The following is a 19,605-nucleotide window of genomic DNA, read 5'->3' as shown; positions in this document are numbered from 1 at the left end:
TTCGAAAAAAACATAATTCTGTTTAATATGGGTATTGTGTTTGGTTTAATTATTAATATCTGACTCCATGTTATATGGAAATTAATTACTGCAATGAATTAAATCCCCTAATATGTATCTAAAGCTTATTAATTAGATATTCTGGTTCCTTCATAATTGAAATTGTTTGGATGCCCTGATTACTATCTTTTCAGAAGCTTTGATGTCTAGCTTTTAAATCATTAATCACTCTCTTTGAAGAAATTTACATTCTCCAAGTAGAGTGCTATAATTAGAAAAATAAATATTACATTGTTAAAAGCTATTTTTTATAATGTCTGACTTGTAAAGCATTTGTGAAATGCACTGAGCTTCATGAAGCAAACTGGTTGATTCCTAAATAACATCACACTATGCAGGAAAATAGTGCTAGCAGTTACTGAAATTCACTTGAAAAATATGTTTTCAAGAGCATTCTAAAGGAGTCTTTATTCCTCCTCTCTATGTCACCTCACATCCTTCCTTCTCTGATGACATGAGTACTTTCTGAAGACATGAATGAGGATCAGCTTTGTGAAGGAACATGTAGGACTAAGAGGCTTGCTTTTAAAAATTACTCCTGGGTCCTTGACATTCTCCCCAGCTACGAACTTTTCCATCACAATCCTCCCAAGCCTGCATCTGGTGACTTCAGGACCCTGCACTACATGGATGGCTTTCTGAGCCACTTCAGTTCTGTTCAGTTGCTCAGTCGTGTACAAATCTTTGTGACTCCATGGACTGTGTAGCACGCCAGGCCTCCCTGTCGTCCATCACCAACTCCCAGAGCTTACTCAAACTAGTGTCCATTGAGTCGGTGATGCCATCCAACCATCTCATCCTCTGTCTCCTTCTTCTCCCACCTTCAATCTTTCCCAGCATCAGGGTCTTTTCCAATGAGTCAGTTCTTCACACCAGGTGGCCAAAGGATTGGACTTTCAGCTTCAGCATTAGTTCTTCCAAAGAATATTCAGGACTGATTTCCTTTAGGATGGACTGGTTGGGTCTCCTTGCTGTCCAAGGGACTCTTAAGAGCCTTCTCCAACACCACAGTGCAAAAGCATCAGTTCTTCGGCACTCAGCTTTGTTTACAGTCCAACTCTCACATCCATATGTGACTACTGGAAAAACCAAAGCTTTGACTAGATGGACCTTTGTTGGCAAAGTAATGTTTCTGCTTTTTAATATGCTGTCTAAGTTGATCATAATTTTTCTTCCAAGGAGCAAGCTTCTTTTAATTTCATGGCTGCAGTCACCATCTGCAGTGATTTTGGAACCCAAAGAAATAAAGTCTCCCACTATTTCCATTGTTTCCTCATCTATTTGCCATGAATTGATGGGACCAGATGCCATGATCTTAGTTTTCTGAATGTTGAGTTTTACGCCAACTTTTCACTCTCCTCTTTCACTTTCATTAAGAGGCTCTTTAGTTCTTCGCTTTCTGCCATAAGGGTGGTATCATCTGCATATCTGAGGTTATTGATATTTCTCCTGGCAATCTAGATTCCAGCTTGTGCTTCATCCAGCCCAACATGTCTCATGGTGTACTCTGCATATAAGTTAAATAAGCAGGGTGACAATATACAGCCTTGATGGGCTCCTTTCCCAATTTGGAACTAGTCTGTTGTTACATGTCCAGTTCTAACTGTTGCTTCTTGGCCTGCAAACAGATTTCTCAAGAGGCAGGTTGGGTGGTCTGATATTCCCATCTCTTGAAGAATTTTCCAGAGTTTGCTGTGATCCACACAGTCAAAGGCTTTGGCGTAGTCAATATAGCAGAAATAGATGTTTTTCTGGAACTCTCTTGCTTTTCTGACGATCCATCAGATGTTGGCAATTTGATCTCTGGTTCCTCTGCCTTTTCTCGGGCTTTTCAACTTAGGGCTATTCAACCCCAGAAAAATTATAGACCCCAGGGACTTCCATCAGTGGATCCCTCACCTCAGCAAGCCTTTGTTAATGGAGACCTGAGGAGGAGGGTAGGAAAGAGGGAGGGGACCCAGGACATTGCCCCAGGAAGTGGCTCCCAGTCTTCTGAGTGCATCAGAATTACCTGGGTGCCTGTTTAAAATACTCATTCCGGGCCTCCACCCCCAGGGATACTGAGCTGCTTTGTCTAGGGTGGCGCCAGGGACTCTACATTATAACCACCATCCTGGGTGATTCTGACGCTGGTTGTCTGGACCGATTCTTGAGAAACACTTCCCCAGGTGTTAGGCGTGATCCTGGAGCGCAGAGGAGGTGTCTGCCATGGCTCTGTGGTGCAGGAGCCTCAAGCCTGCCAGGCTTATGGCACAGCAGCCTCCCTGCTTACCAGGTGAAAAGAACCAGCATTTCCAGCTCCCTGTCCACGCTCAACTGGCAGAGATGCACAAGGGCTAGTCATCAAAGGTCAAGACTGGAGAAGAGGACAGTGCAACTAAAGCACAGGGAGCCTGCTAGCTGCTCAATCAGCCCAAGAATGAGGGAAGGCTGACCTGACAGCTGTCAGAATATCCACAGAGACCTGCATCAGAGTCACTAGCAGAAGCTCCGACAATTGAGAGGGCAGTGGCAGGCAAGAGGCTGGTGGAAGGGGCACCGTGATGTCTCTCATGGCCTTACGGGTTGCATGGTGTAAGAACAGTGGGGGAGCATGAAAGATTCCTTCATTCAGACTCAGAAGAATTTATGAAGATCTTAGTTACTTCACATGTGGCCCAGTGCTCAGGGATGGGGGTGCATCATAAGGTACAGAAAGACTTTCACTTCCTCTGAGTGAAGGAAGTCAATGTGAAACGAGGAATGAAAGCATTTTCATTTATCAGTAAGCCTTCCTCAGTGATGAAGGCAAAGAAACAGAGGAAAACAATAAAATCGGAAAGACTAGAGATTTCTTCAAGAAAATCAGAGGTACCAAGGGAACATTTCATACAAAGATGGGCACAATAAAGGACAGAAATGGTATGGACCTAACAGAAGCAGAAGATATTAAGAAGAGGTGGCAAGAATACACAGAAGAACTGTACAAAAAAGATCTTCACGACCCAGATAACCGCAATGGTAGAATCACTCACCTAGAGCCAGACATCCTGGAATGTGAAGTGTAGTGGGCCTTAGGAAGTATCTATGAACAAAGCTAGTGGAGGTAATGGAATTCCAGTTGAGCTATTTCAAATACTAAAAGATGATACTGTAAAAGTGCTGCACTCAATATACCAGCAAATTTGGAAAACTCAGCAGTGGCCACAGGACTGAAAAAGGTCAGTTTTCATTCCAATCACAAAGAAAGGCAATGCCAAAGAATGTTCAAACTACCACACAATTGCACTCATCTCGCATGCTAGGAAAGTAATGCTCAAAATTCTCCAAGCCAGGCTCCAACAATACGTGAACCGTGAAATTCCAGATGTTCAAGCTGGATTTAGAAAAGGCAGAGGAACCAGAGATCAAGTTGCTAACATCCATTGGATCATCGACAAAGCAAGAGAATTTCAGAAAAACATCTATTTCTGCTTTTTTGACTGTGTGAAAGCCTTTGACTGTGTGGATCACAGCAAACTGTGGAAAATTCTTCAACAGATGGGAATACCAGACCACCCGACCTGCCTCCTGAGAAATCTGTATACAGTTCAAAAAACAACAGTTAGAACTGGACGTGGAACAACAGACTGGTTCCAAATTGGGAAAGGAGTCCGTCAAGGCTGTATATTGTCACCCTGCTTATTTAACTTATACACAGAGTACATCATGAGATATGTTGGGCTGGATGAAGCACAAGCTGGAATCTAGATTGCCGGGAGAAATATCAATAACCTCAGATATACAGATGACACCACCCTTATGGCAGAAAGCGAAGAACTAAAGAGCCTCTTAATGAAAGTGAAAGAGAAGAGTGAAAAGTTGGCTTAAAACTCAACATTCAGAAAACTAAAATCATGGCATCTGGGAATTAATTAATGGGAATTAATTCATGGCAAATAGATGGGGAAACAATGGAAATAGTGGGAGACTTTATTTTTTGGGCTTCTAAAACCAGTGCAGATGGTGACTGCAGCCATGAAATTAAAAGAAGCTTGCTCCTTGGAAGAAAAGTTATGATCAACCTAGACAGCATATTAAAAAGCAGAGACATTACTTTGCCAACAAAGGTCCATCTAGTGAAAGCTATGTTTTTTCTTGTAGTCATGTATAGATGTGAGAGTTGGACTGTAAAGAAACATGAGTGCAGAAGAATTGATGCTTTTGCACTGTGGTGTGGGAGAAGGCTCTTAAGAGTCCCTTGGACAGCAAGGAGATCCAACCAGTCCATCCTAAAGGAAATCAGTCCTGAATATTCATTGGAAGGACTGATACTGAAGCTGAAAGTCCAATACTTTGGCCACCTGGTGTGAAGAACTGACTCATTGGAAAAGACCCTGATGCTGGAAAAGGTTGAAGACAGGAGGAGAAGGGGAAGACAGAGGATGAAATGGTTGGATGGCATCACGGACTCAATGGACATGAGTTTGAGTAAACTCTGGGAGTTGGTGATGGACAGGGAGGCCTGGTGTGCTGCAGTCCATGGGGTCACAAAGAGTTGGACATGACTGAGTGACTGAAATGAACTGAACTTCACAAGGAAAAGTTAGAACAGCATGATGTGATGATGAGTCAGCAGTGGAGTTGTGGGGACCAGGCAGGATTTGCAGTCAGAAGTGTTTCTATGTACACAGTCACATCCTCCCTCCACCCCCAACCCCCAGGGCAAGGACACTTTTCAGATTTGCGACCACATGGACTGTAGCCTACCAGGTTCCTCCACCCATGGGATTCTCCAGGCAAGAATACTGGAGTGGGTTGCCATTTCCTTCTCCAGGAGATCTTCCCAACCCAGGGATTGAACTCTGGTCTCCCGCATTGTAGGCAGAAGCTTTACAATCTGAGCCACCAGGGAAGTCTCCAGATACTTAAGGTAGCTCAAGTGGTAAAGAATCTGCCTGCAATGCAGGAGACCTGGGCTCGATCCCTGGGTTGGGAAGATCCCCTGGAGGAGGGCATGGCATTCCACTCCAGTATTCTTGCCTGGAGAATCCCATGGACAGAGGAGCTACAGTCCCTAGGGTCACAATGAGCTGGGCACAACTGAGCAAGTAACACTTTCTTTTTTCACCAGAGGTATCATTACCTTGGGTAGCCTGAATACACTTTTTTACTTACAAGAGTGCAAGGGTACAAAGATATGTGATCACTATTAGATATCACCTGGGTTTGTTTTGTCATATTTACTTGGACACCATGCATCCATTGTCACTCATTCTTTCATGCAAAGAGTGTTCGCCAAGCAGCCAGGTACATGCAGGGCTGGACTGGTAGATAAAGAAGACATTTCCCCCAGCACCCCTCACCTCTGACTCCCCTAGTTACTACCAGTTGATGTCTTTCTGCATCCCTGGCATTCTCCAGCATCTGTTGCTGTTGTTGTTGTTCGGTCGCTAACTTGTGTCCAATTCTTTGTGATCCCACGGACTGCAACACCATAGGCTCCCCTGTCCAACATCTAGTTCTGTGATTTTTCATGGCTATTTCCTGTGAAGTTCTCTAAAGTGAATTTCTAGCCTTCCTGGTCCACCTACCAAATCGCCCATCATCATCTTTGTTAAACAGGATGGTCTCCATCCCTGGTCAAGTGTTTGTCACTCAGGAATCATGGGTTCAGTTGATTCCTCCCACATGCCTGCAGTTCACTAGCTGGTAAATCTCACTCACATCTCTCGACAGTGTTGATGGTGGGCGAGGTCATCACCCCAGTCCCAGAGAGGAAGGCAGTGGGCACTTGATGAGGTCACAACCCTCAAGGAGTGATGCTGGGCCAGACTCAGAGGAGCTCACCCCAAAACCCCACTCTCAACCCCTCCACACTGCCTCTAAGCAGAGATGATGCTTCCAATTGGACCTCTAGGGATGAAAGTCACTTCCCATATATATGAAATAAGAAGAGTTTACAACATGGATTGAATCTTTCCTGTTGTGACTTAAAAAAAAAAAAAAAGTGCCACACTCCATCACCCATGCTGGTACGCAACATACAGTGGAAAAGTATCTGATGGGGATGAAGAGTCTAGTGTGTGAATCATAAATATTTATTCATTAAATGATAGGAATATTCAGCCCCCTCCTCATTCCATCCTCTCTATGAGACAACTGGTAAATTCATCCTACAAAGCCGAGGCCTCAGCATCCAAAACAGACAAAAACCAGTGGCAGGGAGTAAAAGCTGATTAATCCCACAATTGCAGTCCACATGGCATGTTTTATAACCCTATTATTTGCCAAATCCTCTCTTATCCCAAGTTCAAGATAATTAAAATAATTTGATTCAGTGGGCAGAAGCTTAATAATTTAGGTTCAGACCTGATATTGAAAGGCCAAGAGTTATTTATATCACTTATCCTCTATCATTGATTGCTTAGCAAGCATGGTGCCTGATCACTGGAATTTATTTATAATGCTGAGGTCCCAGATAAAATACTTTCCATGCAGAGGCAGTAAACCCCGACATTTATTTGGTTAATAGATTAACTAGGAAGATGTACAAAGATTACTGAATGGAAGCCAAGTAAGGTTTTTATTATAGCTGCTATCTTAGAAACTATCCTACAGAAAAGTTCAGTTCCGGTCAGAAAACCTGATGATTAAAAAATGTGTCAACCCCTCTGTAGTATTCTACCTACAGAGATAATTTTGCCCATAGGATGCTTGCTTAGAGCAGGACAAACTGCAGTTCAAAAAGTAATATCATGACCTATATTCCCAACATTATCAGGCCACTGGTAAAGCTGTCTTCATCTAGGAAAAAAAAAAAGTGATAATGAACAAAATTAACTGGAAAAGACTTCTGGCTTGAATAGTGCAATGTGACCATGGAACTTTCCAGATAGAGTGATCTCACTGGGGAAAGGGGTCCGTGGGAGTGAAGGTCTCTCTCTGGCCCACCATTGGTGGGTCAGCTTAGCAGAAGGAAGCTTACAGGTGTGGGGTTTGGGGAGTTTGAGGGAATTGTGTCCCGGAAGTGAGACTCTCAAACTGACCCCTTTTTGCAGAAGCATCCACACCAGGAGTAAACCTGATCCATAGCTGCACCAACAAGCAGCTTAAAGAAGAATAAAAATAAGAACCCTCAAAACTTATGTAAGGGACTGGGTAATTTTCTGGAAAAGATTCATTAGCATTTAAATAACAAGCTCCGCTATTTAAGCTCCACTTATCACGTTGACAGTGCCTGGGAGACATGCAACCTCCTACCCAGGAGAAGGTTTTTCTGTCTCTTTGAGGACCTCTCTCCTAGCATTTAGGCAGAGAAACCCAATTATCATTCATACCTTTCTGTCCAGAGAGCTTGGCGCTCCAGCATAACTCATTTACATTCTAATCAAGGCCCCCCAAAATCCTCCAATAAAGTCGTCCGTGGAATTTTGCAAGTAACGGATGAAATGTGTCTGAAAATCAATGCCCCAGAGAATTATGCACCAAGACTGAGCATTTTGATGATCCAGGAAATCTTAAAATATATCGACCGAGCTGCCATCTTTATGCCTCTCTGCAGCGTTGTAGAATGATGGATTAGATTCAAAGTCTGATAACTGGAAACTGGCAAAAAGGAAAATTCCCCCACTTTAAAAGAAAGTCATTTCACCACTTTCAAGTGTCATGCCCCATGACCCAGCGTGGAATTATAGACGAGCTAGTGTCACGCAGACACCGTGCCTGACTCTTAGATGTCTGGCTGAGGACCCGCTTGGCCAAGTAATGGGCAGTCTTGGACTGACAAGTGGGGTCTTAGGTTCTGTTCTTATCACTTAATAGCTGCATCACTTCTCTCTGAGCTTCCACCGCCTCAGCTGTAAAGTGACTCTGGGCTGCATGTATTCATCCTTTTCATCCAAGGTAGTCTTTGTCGAGGGATCACGGCAGGCTCTCAGTTAATTTTGGATGATCCCAGGATGAATGCCCTTACTCTGTCCTGCAGAAACTTGAAGGCTCAGGAGCATCATGAATCCATGTCATCAGACAGGTTCTCCCTCTGTTTTTTGTTATTTAGTAAGTGCTCCATTAGCGATAAGCAGTCATCACAGATGGCAGTGTAGAGAGGTAGCCAGATCAGTTTTGAAATAGAACTGCCTAAAATTCCTCTTTGAAAAGCAGAGAATTCAAAAATGGAGAAGGACCCTATATTGCCTTCAGGATGGAGCCCCAGAAAAATCATGCCTCTCCCTTTTCCACAGAATTCCAGTGTCCAACACTCTGTGCTGTTGGACCATCTTTTTTTTTCTTAGCTAAGAGTTGAGCTAAATAAGAACTCAGTCTGCCCACTTGACCTCTTGCCTCTGTTCCCAGACTCAGAGATGATGAAACCCACCTGGCTTCAGCCTGTGTGTCCATAAATCTCTGTGTTTCTGAAGATGGCAGAGCCGAGACATCCAAACATGCATGAACCCTTTGTTCTCTACGTTGAATCACCCAAGCCTTCATCAGAGTTCAGACAAGCATGTTGAAGAGATGCTGCCATATACAAAGGGATATGAGAGTGCTTGGACAAAGATGGATCTTCCCTCTTCCCCTGCTCTAGAGCATTGCAATTTAGTTGATGAACAACAGTCGTACTTGAGGCAGTGAGTTGATATTAGACAGCAGTCTATATAGGAGACCCTTGCTTGCTTTCCTAGAGCTGCTGTTAAAAACATGTCACAAACTGCCTGGCTTTTTTTTTTTTTTTTTTTTTGAGTGGCTTTAAAGAACCAGAATTTATGTGCTCACAGTTCTACTAGTGACAGGTCCAAAGTCAAGGTGTCAGCAGGCCACACCCCCTCTAAAGCCGATAGGGAAGCACCTTTCCTTGCCCCTTCCCAGTGTGTGGTGGTGGTCTCTGAGCTCCGCAGTCCAGCTGTGGCCCTTGATCCATCACCCTCTCCTCCTTGTCTGTCTCCTTGTCTTGTGAGGAAACCAGTTATGTTAGCTCCAGAAGGCACCCTACTCCAGTCTGGCCTCATCTGAGCTAATAACAAAAGCAGTGACCCCACTTCTAAATACGACCACCATCTGAGGTTCCAGGCTCAGGATATGGGCATATGAATCTTTTTGAGGGAACAGAGTTCAACCTGTAAGAATACCTCGAGGTAATACTGTAGCAGGGAGGCCCCATTAGAGCATGCATGGCCCAACTCTTCTCTTTTACAGAAGGTGGTGATTCTTAGGAAGTTTAAGTGATATGAGGGGTGTCATGAAACTATTACGAGCCCAGAGCAAGACTCAAATTCATAACTCCTGAGTCCAAATCTGATGTTCTTTCTCTACAGGGATTGTTTAAGTGCTTAAGTATCACATGAGTGCTTCAGACCCTAGGGGAAAGGAAGCCAGTGCTCCAGACAGGGCAATCAGGGAGAGCTTCCTGGAGGCAGCGTGAGTGGATCATAGAGCTGAATTGGGAGAACCCCACTCCACACCTTGGTCACAGCCGACCACCCTCCCAAAGACAAACATAAACTTTGTTCTGATTCTTCCCAGATCCCACCACCAGGAGAAATGCCAAGGCTGGGCCCACGGCGAGGAACCGGTACGCCAGCCAGTGGACCCTCAACAGACCCCACCCCACCGTTTCAACACACACCCTCACCACTGACTGGAGGCTGCCAACGCCCAGGGCCACAGGCTCAATGGACAAGGAGAGTGACAGCTACAGCGTCAGCCCCTCACAAGACACAGGTAGGCCTGCGTGCCCCCTCTTCCCTAACTGAGCAGGGCTACACTCAGTTTCAGGGCCCTACCTGCGCCCTTTCAAGGTCACTTTCAAATTGCTGGACCACTGACCTGACAGGTACCGAAGAAGCTATGCTTCATTGGCCAAATCTAGGGTCCAGTGAAGTCCCCAAAGCAAAACCAAAGGAATCTATGTGGCAGGCATCCCGAATCTCAGACTCACACTGGTCCCTCTGCCCTTCACTCCTGCCCTGCAGAGAGAAACACAGAAGTTTCTAAACGTTCTCCCATGACTACCATCACCCTGATTATACTTTGAGGGTGTGTGGCCCACTCCCATCTCCAGGATTAAGACTGGACTTGGAGTTGCATGACAAGGTCACAGCACCCTGGATGGGGAACATGGCTGATACATTTGACAGTGAAATAGGACTTGATCATCTTGTCTGTGCCATTCGCCAAGACCTCACCCTAGAGGGAAGACAGAGCCTAAGAATAGCACTGGGTTGCCCACCCTCCCTCCAATCTCAAATGTTGAAAAGAAATTCTAGCTAAACTTAATAGCTGTAGGAAATTTTCATACTCATTTTCTTTTGTTCTGGATGATATACTTCAAAAATAGTCTTCCAGAGGTGGAGCATCACCACGTGCATTTATTTTTATGGCAGTTATTTCTCTTCCAAGAACCTTAGAGTTCCACTGAGGTGACTTCAGAACTTTTGAGTGGGTTTAAAATGTAGAGAGTCCTCTTACCCAAGATGTACCTTTTAGGGTTCTGGCTGGTCTCTGGTCCCCATAAAGGGTGAGCCTCAAACACAAAGGATGTGCCCCAAGGTTCAGCTGCGATTCTGCCTAGTGACCAATTCCATGTACTTACATGTTCGTTTCTAAGGATCGGCCTGTATTCCTGCCACAGGAGCTGAACACAGAGCTCAGCTCATCCCTGACAATGAAAGTGTCGCTGTGGCCCAGGAAGACTTAGAGAGCAGTAAGGGGGCTCTGCCGTTCATGCATATTGCATTCCCACCTGTCTGGAATCCACCCGCAATGCAGGAGACGTGGGTTTGATCTCTGAGTCGGGAAGATCCGCTGGAGGAGGAAATGGCAACCCATTCCAGTGTTCTTGCCTGGAGAATCCCATAGACAGAGGAGCCTGGTGGGCTATAGTCCATGGGATCCCAAAGAGTCAGACATGACTGAGCAACTAAACGACAAGCCAGCTGTCTTAACTAAAAGCAGAAGTTTTCAGGGGGATGTATTGCTGATCTATGGCAATGTCCCATACTGGGGACAGGTACCTCCAGCAAGTCAATTGAAACCCTGAAGCCACATGGCTGAGGCTCATGAAGGTGGCCTCACAGTGACAAAGGCAGTCCTCAGATAAAGACCCAGGACTCCTGCCCAGCTGCCCAGTGATGGGGAGAACCAGCCACAGGCCCATGTCACCATGCAGTCAGTGCAGACTCCCAGTGACGACTCATCATCTTGTTTTCTCTTTTTCATGGCACAGATCGAGCGCGAAGCAGCATGGTCTCCACAGAAAGTGCCTCCTCCACTTATGAAGAACTGGCCAGGGCCTACGAGCACGCCAAGATGGAAGAGCAGCTGAGGCACGCCAAGTTCACCATCACGGAGTGCTTCATCTCAGACACATCGTCCGAGCAGTTGACGGCAGGGACAAACGAGTACACAGACAGTCTGACCTCCAGCACCCCTTCGGAGTCGGGGATCTGCAGGTTCACCGCCTCTCCCCCCAAACCTCAGGATGGAGGACGAGTGATGAACATGGCAGTTCCAAAGGCACATCGGCCAGGTGAGATGAGACACGCCTGGACCGGTGTCGGGGAAGCACGTCTTCCCAAGACACACTCTTCCACTGTGAAAGCCTTCTTGGTGTTTAGACTGGTCTTCTGTTTATTGATTGCTGAATCATGTACCACCCCCAAAGCCTAGAGGCTTATAGCAACAATGATCGTTTATTTCATGTATGAATCTGAAACTAAGTCGGAGCTTGGTTGGGACACCCGCTCCAGCCGTGTCCATGGGGAAGCCCAGTTAGGATGGAGAAGACATGTTCAGTCACCCACCTGGAGGGTGGATTCTGGCCATGTCCTCCCAACATAGGTTTCTCCATGATCTGGCTTGTGCTTCCTCCTGTCTGAGAGATGGACAGTGGAGATAGCCATTTCCTTAAGCCTGGGCCTGGAAACTGACACAGCATTTCTGCCATATACTGTCAGTCAAGTGACCACAAAGCTCTGGGAGCCCAGGTTCTAAGAAGGGAGCTCTCCTCTGCTTAAGAAGTATTGAAAATTGGGGGTGAGGGTTTCAGAAGGAGAGCAGTCTTACCAGTGAGCCAGACTCTGGAACTTGGCTTCACTGAGTTGCCCAATGTGACAGTGAATGGCTGGTATCAGGTTGGCAATATATTGCTGTCTGCCTTGAGCAGTATAGTGAGTAGGAGCTGCAAACCCTGAGGCCTGCAGGGCCTGGCAGATTCTGTGAATGAGTGAAGAGGGTGAGGAGCAGGGCAGAGGGAGGGAGAGAGACATGGAGAACTCGAGAGTTCAGTGACTATAGAGGAAAAGACTCCGGCAAACTCCTGCCAACTGATCCCGAGTGGAAATGGGGGCCTATAAGAGGAAATTCTCAAGAGGAGACAGATATTTTGGTTTTCTATGGAGACTCACAGTTTTCAAGTGTTTGCTCAGATTTGTGCAAATCATCATACGGAGCAAATAAAACACATCTTTAGAGCATCCAAACCACGGCAACTGGTTATAGTTCTCTTTTTTTTTTTTCCATTTATTTTTATTAGTGGAGGCTAATTACTTTACAACATTGCAGTGGTTTATAGTTCTCATCTGAAAAATCCTTTTTTTCTTTCTCACCCTGAAGTTTCTGCCTATAGATTTGACTTTGTGCGCTGGCTGATCCATTCTTGTTGAACCCAGTTTTGTTTCTCATTTTCCTATTTTCTGAACTGCTATATAGGTTCTATTTCAAAAATGTATATCCATTTAAATCACCACTATTCCTTTGGGCTTTTCAGCAGAAGACCAGGCTGAAATGAGCTTTATAAATGCATAAAAATATATAAAATAAAAATTGTCTATCTGGCAACTAATCTCCCAAACCTAGTCAAGATCCACACCAGCCGACTATCAGGAATGATGGCTTCATTTATTTCTGTGCTGTCTACCTCCTCAGGGAGAAGATGTTGTTATCAGTGGGTGTTTTTATCCAAAGGACTTTTTGTTGCTGGCATTTATTTGCAAGGCAGATGCAGCATGTGTAGGATAAACAGCATGACTTTTTTTGTGGCTGTACAGCTTGAGGTTGAGGAAGACAGGGGAGGAGAAAAGTGAGCCTCTGGGCTCTTGTTTAGTCTTGCTGAGCTGCAGTTGGCTCGTCTGTAAAATGGGAATGACATAGACGCCCACTATCTGGGCTTTGTGTAAGCTGTGTGTCCCCTGATGCAGGTGTCAGCAGCAGTAGTGGTCACTCGGGTCTTGGGGTCTTGCCTGGTTGACGCACTGTTAAGGCTCCCACGGTGACCCCAGTGATGGTCTCAGGATGAGTTGCTGCCCCCCACCCCTTCCTTCTTCCTTTGGTTTATTTTCCTCCCGTGGCCATTGATTCCTAGAGAGCATCCACCTCATTTGTGTGTTACCCAGTTCTATGATACACTGTGACCAAGTGGGACTTCTCAGGAATTCAAGGATGGTTCAATATAAAATCATTAATATTAACGGAATGGGGGGGGTGGGGATACATGATCATTCAAGGCAGAGAAAGCATTTGACAAAACCCAACATTTTTCTCAAAAAAGTAAGAACACTCCACAAGCTAAGAATAAAAGATAATTCCTTCAACTTGAGAAAGGGCATCTATGTGAAACAGTTAACATCCTACTTAATGGTGAAAAATTGAATACTATTTCCCTAAGATCAGGAATAAGATGAAGATGTCTGCTTTTCCCGCTTCTACTTACTATTGCACTGTAATTTCTGGTAAGGCAAGTTAAGAAAATGGCATCCATATTTGGCAGATAAAAGTAAAGCAGTGGCAAAGATTCCGCCTGCCAGTGCAGGAGATGCAAGAGATGCAGATTCAATCCCTGGGTCAGCAAGATCCCCTGGAGTAGGAAATGGCACCCCACTCCAGTATTCGAGTAGCCTGGCAGGCTAAGTCTATGGGGCTGCAGAGAGTCCGACACAACTTGAGCAGCAGTTAAGTACTTCACACTCCCATCTGAGACACACACCACACTTCCCCTTGCATACAGCAAGTCCCTGGAGGAGCACCAAGTATGTGTGCAGGTCTTGAAATAGTTAAAGGTGTGTGTCTTGTTGATGACTTGTTATTCAGTGTTTTTTGACTCATATTAAAAAAATGTCTTAACTGTTTTCATGAGATTGTTGCCTGGATCCATCAGAACAATTGAAAAATCACAGCTAGGGAAGGTACTGTTGTCTTAATATATGCACTATTTATGTATTATTTTTTAATCTCATTTTTAAAATTAATTAATCAATTATTTATTTATTTGGCTGTGTTGGGCCTCAGTTGTGGCAAGTGGGATCTTCCTTGCATCAGGCAAGATCTTTTGTTGAGGCCCATGGACTCTCTAGTTGTGGCATTCAGGCTCAGTAGTTACAGCACTCAGGCTTAGTTGCTCCACAGTTCATGGGATCTTCGTTCCCTGACCAGGAATCACACCCACATTCCCTGCATTGCAAAGTGGATTCTTAACCACTGGACCCCCAGAGAAGTCCCTTAATATACTATTTAGACTAAAATGATTTTATAACTTTAGGTATGAATAAGCTTTTAAATCCACCTGAATTCTAATGTCCACAAACTGTGTTGTCCACTCTAGATGCCAAAATTATTATTGAACATTTGGTATACTTTTAGAAAAATATGTCATCCTCTGGAAGCCTTCCTGTATCTCCTTTATAATGGAAGTAAATTAAACACTGGGCACAAAACCCACAGTTACAATGTAGTATCCTGCTGACTGGAGACTGTCAAAATTAGCAGTTCCTTGAACAGGTCTTTCAAACCAAAGTCTTTACCTGTGTTCCCTTGTATTTCTGAATGCTTATCAGTCATCCAAGTCTCTGGATATCTGTTTTCTTGCCATCAGTTCTTCTTTTTTGATGAGCTTTTTTTTTTTCTCCATTTATAATCCCAAGCTTTTAAGTTCTTTGCAAATCAGGATTACGTTAAATGAATCTGGCCAGATTGTGGCTGCAGGAAAATAGGAAAAATGTCTTAGTTATCTTAGTTATCTTTATTTTCCCCCCAGTGCCTCAGATATCTGACAGCATAAGGAGTGTTCAAGAAATATTTTCAACTGACTTAATGCATTGAATATATACTCCTATCACTGCCTGGCGTATAGCAGGTGCTTAATAAATGTTATTGAATGAATTAATACATGATGATTGTGATGATGAAAAGATTGGCCAATTGGTTCAAATATTACAACTATAGTAAAATAAAAGAGTACATTTAAGTCTGCTCCATCTTCCAGCCTAGCTTTAAACAAAGTGATTTATTTTCTAATCTTGCTCTTAAATCAAAACAAACTCTCTTCCACCAATGGGGGTAGTTCCTGATTAAATGTGGACAGCAGCTACCAAGGCAGGTATCAAAATCTAGTTTTAGATTTTTAACACATCTGAATTTTGAATTTGCTGCCTTTTTAGGACTTGTGTATTTCAAGTCAAATGCAAGTCTTGTAACTTCCATTTTCTTCAATAAGTCATGGCTATTTCCATCTTTAGGGCTCCCCTGGTGGCTCAGAAGGTAAAGAATCTCCCTGCAATGCAGACCTGGGTTCAATAGCTGGGTCAGGAAGATTCCCTGCAGGAGGGCATGGCTACCCACTCCAGTATTGTTGCCTGGAAAGTTCCATGGACAAAGGAGCCTGGTGGGCTACAGTCCATGGGGTCTCAAAGAGATGGACATGACTGAGTGACTAACACACATTTACACTTTAGAAACAAAACCAACAAGCCCTCTATTTCTCCGAGAAGCAGCTGGAAAGTTTAACAGCACCTTTTCCTCTTGGTCAAGGTGGTTCTTATACTTCGGTTACAATACTGAGTTTTGGTTTCAGGTGGCACCTGGAGCCAGTTTCTGACGTTCTTGGATTCCTGCTGCTTCTTTATTCATCGTGCTTATCCTGTGCAGTCAAGAGATGCCACTGAAGGAAGCTACTTAAATCAATTTAAAGTTTCAAACTTGCAACCTAATACAGCCTGGCCCCACCAGCAGCTAGGGCAGGACCCCCACACCCCTTCTGATCTCCGCAGCTGGACACCAGGGCTCCAGACTTGAATGTCTGCACCTCACTGACTGGCTCCCTGACCCCATTCTTCTGCCACAATGAACACAGTGGAAGTTTTCTGATTGGAAATGGCCATTGCCTGCCTCCAACTTGCTGGCTCTCAGAGCAACCAGTTACACGAAGCAGTTTGGGGATTTTAGTTTTAGGATCCATTCATCCCATACCTCATGCTTTCCTGAGTGTGTGTCTGTTTAACAGAAGAGAAGAGCGTGGAGTGAGAGGCAGGGTTCCCACCTGAAGAACAGCCAGCCTCTGCTCAGGTCACATGCCCTGCAAAGGCTGGCCTTGTTCCCAGCTGTCGTTGTGTGCACATGTAGCCATGTACCAGCATGTGCACACACATGCACACAGACACACACACGCACACACACACACACATACACACACACACACACACAAGGCTTGAGGTCCCTGGCCTCCATCCTTCTAGAGGTAGCCTTGCTCTTTCCTACCCAACCTCCCTGCCTCCCTTCTTTCCTCCAGCCTGTATTTTCTGGCATCCACTCCACAACTGGTCCTGCTTTCACAGCCAAGGATACACCCCAGTGTGGGGGTCCCTGAGGGGGTCATGTGGGAGCTGGAGGTGCCTTTGACCCTCATGGACCCTTTCCCACTGGGGCCTCTGAATGCCCTAACAGTGAGTTCCCAGCTCGGCTATCCTCTAATTTTCCAATCCTGCTTTTTATCCAGAACTACTCTGTTTCAGAAGAATCATGAGCATGGACAAATTTAAAGTTCCCCTTCATACCTCAGTGAAGTTTTGAAAAGTTCGCCAGCAAGTAGGAGGATCACAATAATGATGAGCCCTTAAAAATGCATGAAGTCTCCCAGGTACAAGCCAAGAATGGTAACAGAATCTGCGGGCAGGACCTCTGGTATCCAGTTCACATTATTTATTTAGAGTTGTTCCTGGTTGCCGTTTGGGAGTGCAGATTCATTTACCAAGAGGGGTTTGTTTACGAGTTTTCATTACCACTGCAACATTAATATTAAACTGGAAAAGTGTTAGATCTGGCCGGGCTTGGGTGTGGGCAGACTACATGCTCCCCTTTGTAAGGAGCTCTTTGATGCTATAGTGTCCTTGCAAGTCTGTGTGGTTTTTAAGTGAAATTGCCAGAAGTCGAGGTAAGCATCCTTGGTTTCTTACTTTTGTATCAATCTCCAGCTCCATCCAAGCACAGACATCAAACCTTGTTAGAGCTTGATGAAAGTTCCTTTTTATGTGTCCCCAGAGGAGACTGGAGCCCACAGGGACCTTGAGTCACTGTCATTCTGCATGATTTTTTTGTGAAAGCGTGCACATGTTCTCACACTTGCTGACGAATAAAGAATTTTCCAGCAGGGAAAAGAAAGTTATTGGAACGTGCCTTGGAGTTCCAGGCTCCCCCAAATGCATTCATCTGTCCCTTTTTTATCCCTAAACTTCTAATTCAAAAGTGCTTGACCAGTTGTCACAGATGAGATAGTTCAGAGCATAAAAAAAAAAACAAAACTCTTTTAAGATTCAAGGTTTTCATTAGAAACAATCAGACGCATTTTCTTTGTAGGCATGTATGCTAAGTTGCTTCAGTCGTGTCCGACTCTTTGCGACCCCCTGGACTGTAGCCCACCAGGCTCCTCTGTTGATGGGATTCTCCAGGCGAGAAGACTGGAGTGGGTTGCCATGCTCTCCTCCAGGGGATCTTCCCAATCCAGGGATTGAACTCACATCCCTTGTGTCTCCTGCATTAGCATGTGTGTTCTTTACCACTGTCGCCACCTGGGAAACCCTTCCCTTGTATAGGTAAGATTTAAAGCTCACAGGGGTCACAGAACTAGTTGAGCAGATGCAGGATTTCAAGGCAGGATTTCAGCCCACTCTCACTCACACCTGCCCATGGCTCTGAGCTCCCACCTCTTCAGGGCAGGTTGACACAGACCTTCTGACTGCTGGTCCATCAGGCCCATCCCTTACTTTTCTCCATGACAGACTGAGGCTGTACTTCCTTGTGGAGTAGGAGGGACTGAGGAGCACAATTCCTTATTCTGATTGACTCCAATGCTTTAAAAGTAAAATTAGGGCTTCCCAGGTGGCACAGTGGTAAAGAATCCACCTGCCAATGCAGACGATGCAGGAGAGGCAGGTTCAGTCCTGCGTTGGGAAGATCCCCTGGAGGAGGAAATGGAAACCCAGTCCAGTATTCTTACCTGGAGAATTCCATAGACAGAGGAGCTGGCGAGCTACACTCCATGGGGTCACAGAGTCAGACACAATTGAGCAACTGAGCACAAAATAAAACTGAAGTGAAATAAGGACCACTTGGAATTCGGAGCTCAGACCATCTAAGCTAGGGCTTCTCAACAGCAGTGCCATTAACATTTGGGGTTGGGTGAGGCTTTGTGGCTGGGACCAGCCTGGCCATGGCAGGATGCTAAGCATCCCTGGCCTTGGTTTAGAAGCCAGTAGCAGCTGCCTTACCAACCAAGACACCCCCCAAAAGCTTCAGGCATTGCTGTGTGTGCCCTGGAGGGCAAAATGACCCTCAGCTGACAACCACTGTTGTCGACTGTAGACTTTCTTTTCCCAGGCTGTGTGTGGCAAGTGGCCAGAACCCTCATCACAGCCAGCTTCACAGAGAGCAAGTCCGTTGCAGAGTTTCTGAGTTGCTGCATTCTTGCTCTGTGCCGGGAATGATTTTGCCATTTTCTTCCAAAGCTAAAGTGCGTTCAAATATCGCATGTGAGTCTGAACAGATAGAGAAGGTTCAGGAGGTTTTGCTTTCCTGATAGGCAGCTGCGGTGGGTGTGGGGGGAGGATGATGTCCTGGCTTTCAGCTAAAAAGAGGCAAGTTTAACACAGCAGTTTTCGCACAGCGGGGCCGAGCAGGGCTGAAGGGCCCAGGGGTGGTGGATGACACTCTCTGAGCTCACATCTGCTGATGGATGTTGGGATCACCAGGGGAGTCTGTGCTGGCGTGCAGCCCACGGCCAGGAGTTGTCCCGGCACCAGTGAGCAGAGTTAACCACCGAGAGAGAAATGGATGCCGACTTATTTAGTCTGAACTTTTGGGAATGTTAGTGGCACCGGCAGTCCCCAGAGGGCAGTGATGAGAGGATGAGAAATGGCCCATTATGTCATATAATAAGGCATAACTTAGAAATAATGGCTAAATCGCCTCTCATCCTTCAGGGCATGAGTCAGTGCAGCGCCTGGGCTCCGGCGGCAGGGAGGGCAAGGGTGAAGGTGCGGCTCACTGCCCAGGTATCTCAGAGGCCCCCAGGCAGGTGGACTGTCGAGGGTCAAGGGCCGGCTCACAGCTGCAGTCATAACCCAGACCCCTTTGCCACTGCGGCTCAGTGACCTTGACCTTTCTCTGTATGTAGCCCTGTGTCTCTCACAGTCATCTCTCCGGGTCCTATGTCTCCGTGATGTCCATCTGCTTCCCTCTGGCCGTGTTCCTCTGACCCCCTCCTCCCTGCCTCTCTCCCTCTCTCTGCCCCCATCTCTCTGTCTCTCTCTCTCCCCATCTCTC

At 45.5% G+C, this 19,605-nt stretch overlaps 1 protein-coding gene across 1 annotated transcript in view; it reads left to right on the top strand.

The window, feature by feature from the left end:
• Positions 1–19,605, top strand: part of DSCAM (DS cell adhesion molecule) — an 808,668-nt gene that overhangs the window by 779,764 nt on the left and 9,299 nt on the right. The window contains exons 31-32 of the mRNA XM_070466795.1: positions 9,541–9,738; positions 11,243–11,545. Of these exons, the coding sequence (XP_070322896.1) occupies positions 9,541–9,738; positions 11,243–11,545 (501 nt within the window). The remainder of the gene's footprint in view (positions 1–9,540; positions 9,739–11,242; positions 11,546–19,605) is intronic.

This window comes from Odocoileus virginianus, chromosome 4 (assembly GCF_023699985.2).
Source record: "Odocoileus virginianus isolate 20LAN1187 ecotype Illinois chromosome 4, Ovbor_1.2, whole genome shotgun sequence".
NCBI classification, from domain to species: Eukaryota; Metazoa; Chordata; class Mammalia; order Artiodactyla; family Cervidae; genus Odocoileus; species Odocoileus virginianus.
Note: the sequence above shows the minus strand (reverse complement) of the source record. Positions and strands in the feature narration are given on the sequence as shown.